Source organism: Channa argus, chromosome 2, assembly GCF_033026475.1.
Source record: "Channa argus isolate prfri chromosome 2, Channa argus male v1.0, whole genome shotgun sequence".
In the NCBI taxonomy this organism is placed as follows: Eukaryota; Metazoa; Chordata; class Actinopteri; order Anabantiformes; family Channidae; genus Channa; species Channa argus.
The window spans coordinates 572485-579544 of record NC_090198.1 but is presented as its reverse complement, the minus strand read 5'-3'; the positions used below and the strand labels follow the sequence as shown (position 1 = coordinate 579544).

The window sequence follows — 7060 nt, the reverse complement described above, 5'->3', positions numbered from 1 at the left end:
TATTTTCTTGACTAATGCCACTTTAATCAAGCAACATGCTTATCGTGTTAATCCTGTGAAGAGAGAAATCATGGAGAAGGCAGTAGAGTACCTCCTTCAAATTGCTTTGTGACACCAAGCTGAACTGTATAGAGTTCTCCCTGTCTCCCATCTGGAAACTAAAGCACATGGGAGCCCTCGATTTTGTACGGATTTTTATAAACTAAATAGTTAACTTCTAAAGCATCTGAAATCTCTACATTTGTAACTCCAGATTTTTTCCTACCGTGAACATTCATGCCCTTATTTCTGTGTAATGCCCCAGTCACCTTTCTGGGACTCATTTAGCAGCTGGCCAATGCTCACCGGGAGCAACTAAGTTAGGGTTTAGTGTTCTTGTTCAAGGACACTTTGATATGTGAGGAGCTGGGAATTGAACCAACAACTGCAAGATTGGTGGCCAACGCTCTACCTTCCTGTGCCACAGTCGCTCCACATTTTTTTATTATTAGTCTTATTTTACATTATTAGTCATCTAATGATAACCATCATTTTTTGTAATGGAACTGGACATTTCTAAGTGATACTTTCCCCATGTTCTTGTTGCATCAGTAACATTGTATTACAACACTGCTTCATTTAGCTGTGTGCTCATAATTGGATGGAGACATGCATATGAATCAAGTGCCAGCAGCCCTGCTAGAAACAGCCTACATGAACAGATGGTGGAGGGTTGATGCTGTTGGGTGAATGACAGTCAGTCTTTCCTAATTTTGGTGGCAGCGGGCCACTCAGATTATTCATCTATACACAAGTTCAATGATGAGTGTGCCTATTAGGTCATGGCAGGTTTAATAATGCCAGCACTGTCTGTCAGGATTAGTTTTTAAGGTGGACCCAGTAGCAACAAGACGAGAGGGGTTCGGTAAAAAGAAAAAGCTTTATTTATGATTATCAGACAAAACAGGACAAAAAACCAAACAGAAACTCGCTTCTATAATGGAGGACAAAACAGGCTCAATCTCGGAGGGATTACTACAAAAACTAGAAAACAAGGAATTACAGTCAGACTAGTAATTTTACGAGGGATGAGTAGATAAACTAGAGGATGGAATGGGGGATACACATGGATGATACAGGTGGTAACCAAAGACTAGAGACAATGAAACTAATAATCATAAATCATTAAAAAAAAACACAGAAACCTAAACATTAACCAAGGGAGTAGATACCAAAAATCACAATAGAAGAAAGAAAAACATTAAATCCCACAAGGGTGAAGCAAACCAACCAAGGAGGGAAAGACTGATCTAAACTGCAATTAAAACGACACCAGGAAATAACAAAACACTGGAAAAGCTAAACCATCACGTAACCCATAAACTAAACCAATGCACACCAAACAGCAAACCTCCAACCAAGAAACACAAAACATGAATCCTAGAGAACAGAGTCCAGAGTCCAAGAACCGTGAGGCAGGTAATCTAGGAGATGGCATGTTGCATGGAGAGCAACAGCAAACAAAGACAATGATCCAACAGGGAACCCCATTTACTTTTGCCCCATTTGTGTGTCCTAGGTATTTTACAATGGAAGAATATATCAACTACTCAAATATGTCAAACTATAACAAACAATACTCATTCATTGTATTTATAGAGACAGTGTAAAACACAGATTGAAATTACAAGTTGGACTTTTACAATAAATGGAAATCTTTCAGGGCTGTTTTGTGTAAAGTCAGTAGTTTGAACATGAACTGTTAGGTCTCATTTGAAATAAAGGAGACGAATTTTGGCACTAATTTAAATGCAGATATAAAAGTGGACTTTTCCTAAAATTTACTTGCTGAGGATGGACATAGTTCCATTTAATTCAACTTTATTTATATAGCACCAATTCACAACGAAGTCATCTCAAGCCACTTTACGTAATAAAGTCAAGACTATAAAGATGTATAGAAAGAACCCAACAATTCCACCTTGATGCAACACTGGAGAGGAAAAACTCCCTTTAACGGAAGAATCCTCCAGCAGAACCAGGCTCAGGGTGGGCAGCCATCTGCCTTGACCGGTAAGGAGGAGTGGAAAGTAAAGAGAGAAAAGAAAAAGAGCAACAAAAGCAACAACGAGACATCGGGCAGGTTGGTAGAACCAGTAGCTGCACACTGGAAAACACACAGCTTCAGAGAGAAAGCTGAGAGAGGAAGACACAGAAGGAGAAAGACAACTACAGGAGAAAAAGTCAATATCACACAGTGGTGACAATTGTGGGGTGAGAGGAGAGGAGGGAGCGACAAGAGGAGGATAGGAGCTCAGTGCATCGGGCGGTGGGTCGCCCAGCAGTCTAAGCCTGTAGCAGAATGACTATAACTACTAAGCCTAGACTTAAAAAGAGAGAGGGTGTCCTCTTCCCGAATCTGAACTGGGAGATGGTTCCACAGGAAAGGAGCTTGATAGCTAAAGGCTCTGCCTCCCATTCTACCTTTAGAAATTCTGGGAACCATAAGCAGGCCTGCATTCTGAGATCAAAGTGGTCTACTGGGATGATATGGTGCTATGAGGTCTTCTATATATGATGGAGCCTGACCATTCAGAGCTTTATATGTAAGAAGCAGGGTTTTAAATTCTATTATAAATTTAATGGGAAGCCAATAAAGAGAAGCTAGTGAAGGTGAAATATGATCTCTCTTGCTAATTCCAGTCAGCACTTTTGCTGCAGCATTTTGGATTAATTGCAGGCTCTTTAGGGAGTTACTGGGGCATCCTGAAAGTAGGAAATTACAGTAGTCCAACCTAGAAGCAACAAATGCTTGTTTAAAGGACTAGTTTTTCGGCATCACTTTGAGACAGGATGCTCTTAATTTTGGCAATGTTCCTTTGGTGGAAGAAGGCTGTTCTAGAGATTAGTTTTATATGTGAGGTAAAGAACAAATCCTGATCAAAAATAACTCCAAGGTTTCTTGCAGTCGTACTGGAGGCCAGACTTATGCCATCTGGAGTAACGATATGGTTGGACATCATATTACTTAGATTTTTTGGGCCCAAATACTATGACTTCAGTTTTGTCTGAGTTTAGAACTAAAACCCTGTGGGACATCCAGGCTTTTATGTCTTGTAGGCTTGAAGCTGGATTAACTGATTTTTTTCATCTGGTTCCATAGGTAAATATAGCTGGGTATCATCAGCATAGCAGTGGAAATTTATGGAGTGTTTTCTAATAATGTTGCCTAAAGGAGACATATATAAAGTAAAAAGTATTGGTCCTAACACAGAGTCTTGTGGAACTCCATAGCTAACCTTTGTGTGCATGGAGGATTCATCATTAACATGAACAAATTCTATCAGATAGATAAGATTTAAACCAACCTAGTCAGTTCTTTTAATCCCGATTTCCAGTCTCTGTAATAAGATGTTGTGATCATTTACATTTAGTCATTTAGCAGACGCTTTTATCCAAAGCAAGAATCTAAGTCAAGGAAAAAACATCAAAGCACAGTTTTTTTAATATATTTAAGTGCATAGGAAGATGTGGAAGAGTTCTGTTTTCAACAATTTTTTAAATATTAGGAGCGAGTTTGCTGAGTGTGCAGAGTTTGGTAGCTCGTTCCACCATCGTGGGATCATTCTGTCCCGTGCTGGGACCACCAGACGTCGTTCGTTGGCAGAACGCAATGGGCGGGAAGGATTGTAGACTTGAATGAGTGAGTTGAGGTAAGCAGGATCTGTTAAGTTAACCACCCTGTAAGCAAGAAACAGAGCTTTGAACCTGATGCGAGCCGCTACAGTAAGCCAGTGTAGAGATCTAAAGAATGGTGCGACATGGGTCCCTTTTGGCTGATTAAAATGAGGCGAGCTGCTGCGTTTTGGATCATGTGCAAGGGTTTGATTTTGGATACCGGTAACCCCATTAAAAAAGCGCAGTATTCAAGATTATATACGACCAGAGCCTGTACAATGAGTTGGACTGAGGAGATGTGGTCCTTAAAGCTCAGTTGGTCATCGATGATGACCCCCAGATTTAGTGGGCCGACTTAGTGGGGACAATCACTGTAGCTCCAATGTTGATGCTGATGTGTTGCAATAAAAGTCTCGCTGGGAAGACAAGGACTTTGGTCTCGGAGAGGTTGAGCTGAAGATGTCTCTCATCCAGGCAGTAATGTCTGAGAGACGGGCAGAAATGCATGATGAGACAGTGGAGTCTTCCGGTGTAACTCAGTTATGCAGTATTGACGGAAAAAAGAAGAGGATCAAGAACTGAACCCTGTGGCACACCGGTAGAGAGGCTATGAGAGTGACAAACATCCCCCCCCCAACCTCAGCGAATTGTGCCTCCATCTAACCCTGTCCTCTGCATCTTCTTCTCTCACACCAGCTAACTTCACGTCCTCTCTCACTACATCCATAAAACTCCTCTTTGCTTTTCCTCTAGACCTCCTGCCTGGCAGCTCCAACCTCAGCATCCTTCTACCAATATATTCACAGTTTCTCCTCTGAACATGTCCAAACCACCTCAATCTGGCCTCTCTGACTTTATCTCCAAAACATCTAACATGAGCTGTCCCTCTGATGTACTCATTCCTGATCCTGTCCATCCTCGTCACTCCCAAAGAGAACCTCAACATCTTAAGCTCTGCTACCTCCAGCTCTGCCTCCTGTCTTTTCTTCAGTGCCACTGTCTCTAAGCCGAACAACATCTCTGGTCTCACCACCGTCTTGAACACCTTTCCTTTCATTCTCGCTGATACTCTTTTATCACACAACACACCTGACACTTTTCTCCACCTGTTCCAACCTGCCTGCACTCGCCTCTTCACCTCTTTTCCACACTCACCGTTGCTCTGAACCGTTGACCCTAAGTACTTAAAGTCCTGCACCTTCTTCACCTCTGCTCCCTGTAACCTCACTGTTCCACCTGGGTCCCTCTCATTCACACACATGTATTCTGTCCTACTGCGGCTAAGCTTCATTCCTCTGTTTTCCAGAGCAGACCTCCACCTCTCTAGATTTTACTCAACCTGCTCCCTGCTCTCACTACAAATCACAATGTCATCTGCAAACATCATAGTCCATGGAGATTCTTGTCTAACCTCATCTGTCAGTCTGTCCATCACCAGAGCAAACAAGAAGGGGCTCAGAGCCGATCCTTGATGCAGACCCACCTCCACCTTGAACTCCTCTGTCACACCTACAGCACCTCACCACGGTCTTAGAGCTCTCATACATGTCCTGCACCACTCTAACATACTTCTCTGCCACTCCAGACGTCCTCATACAATACCACAGCTCCTCTCTCTGCACCCTGTCATATGCTTTCTCTAAATCTACGAAGACACAATGCAACTCCCTCTGACCTTCTCTGTACTTCTCCATCTGCATCCTCAAAGCAAATACTGCATCTGTTGGAATCTTTCTAGGCATGAAACCATATTGCTGCTCACAAATGCTCACCTCTGCCCTTAGCCGAGCTTCCACTACTCTTTCCCACAACTTCATTGTGTGACTCATCAGCTTTATTCCTCTGTAGTTGCCACAGCTCTGCACATCTGCCTTGTTCTTAAAAATTGGTACCAGTACACTTCTCCTCCAGTCCTCAGCATCCTCTCACTCTTCAAGATCTTGTTAAACAAACTAGTCAGAAACTCTACTGCCACCTCTCCTAGACACTTCCATACCTCCACAGGTTTGTCATCAGGACCAACTGCCTTTCCGCTCTTCATCCTCTTCAATGCGCTCCTCACTTCACTCTTACTAATCTTTGCTACTTCCTGCTCCACACCAGTCACCTCTTCTACTCTTCGTTCCCTTTCATTTTCCTCGTTCATCAACTCTTCAAAGTTCTCCTTCCATCTTCCCATCACACTCCTGGCTCCTGTTAATACATTTCCATTCTTATCTTTAATCACACTAACCTGCTGCACATCTTTCCCATCTCTATCTCTTTGTCTTGCCAACCTGTACAAATCCACCTCTCCCTCTTTAGTGTCCAACCTAACATACAAGTCCTCATATGCTCTTTGTTTGGCCTTTGCCACCTCTACCTTCACCTTACGCTGTATCTCCCTGTACTCCTGTCTACTCTCTTCAGTCCTCTCAGTGTCCCACTTCTTCTTAGCTAACCTCTTTCTCTGTATACACTCCTGAACTTCCTCGTTCCACCACCAAGTCTCCTTGTCCGCTTTCCTCTTTCCAGATGACACACCGAGTACCCTCCTACCTATCTTCCTGATCAAATTAGCTGTAGTAGTCCAGTCATCTGGAAGCACCTCCAAACCACCCAGATTCTGTGTCAGCTCCTCCCTGAAAACTACACAACATTCTTCCTTTTTCAACTTCCACCACTTTGTCCTCTGCTCTGCCTTAGTCCTCTTCATCTTCCTCACCACCAGCATCATTTTACACACCACCATCCTGTGTTGTCTGGCTACACTCTCCCCTACCAATACTTTACAGTCACTGATCTCTTTCAGATTACAACGTCTACATAAGATGTCGTCCACCTGAGTGCTTCTACCTCCGCTCTTGTACGTCACCCTATGTTCCTGCCTCTTCTGAAAGAAAGTGTTTACTACAGCCATTTCCATCCTCTTTGCAAACTCAACCACCATCTGTCCTTCTCTGTTCCCGTCCTGAAGACCAAACCTGCCCATAACAGTCTCATCACCTCTGTTCCCTTCACCTACATGCCCATTGAAATCTGCACCAATGACCACTCTCTCACCTCTGGGGATGTTCTGCATCACTTCATCTAACTCACTCCAGAATTCCTCCTTCTCTTCTAACTCACATCCTACCTGTGGGGCATAACTTTGAACATCACCCCTTCAACTTCCAGCTTCAGACTCATCAACCTATCTGATTCTCTTTTCACTTCTAGAACATTCCTCACAAACTCCTCTTTCAGTATAACTCCTACTCCATTTTTCTTCCTATCTGACCCATGGTAGAACAACTTGAACCCTGCTCCTAAGCTTCTAGCCTTGCTACCTTTCCACCTGGTCTCCTGGACACATAGTATGTCCACCTTCCTTCTCTGCATCATGTCGATCAACTCCCTAGCCTTCCCTGTCATAGTACCAACA

At 43.2% G+C, this 7060-nt stretch overlaps 1 protein-coding gene across 1 annotated transcript; it reads right to left on the bottom strand.

Moving 5' to 3' along the window:
* Positions 1-4398: 4398 nt before the first annotated feature.
* On the bottom strand, positions 4399-6568 carry LOC137108547 (uncharacterized). Its single transcript, XM_067493273.1, has 2 exons — positions 4997-6568; positions 4399-4893 (listed from the first exon to the last, which is right to left on the bottom strand). The coding sequence occupies exon 1, from the start codon at positions 6560-6562 to the stop codon at positions 5492-5494; it is 1071 nt and encodes a 356-aa protein (XP_067349374.1). The 5' UTR covers positions 6563-6568; the 3' UTR covers positions 4399-4893; positions 4997-5491.
* Between the last annotated feature and the right edge of the window lie 492 nt (positions 6569-7060).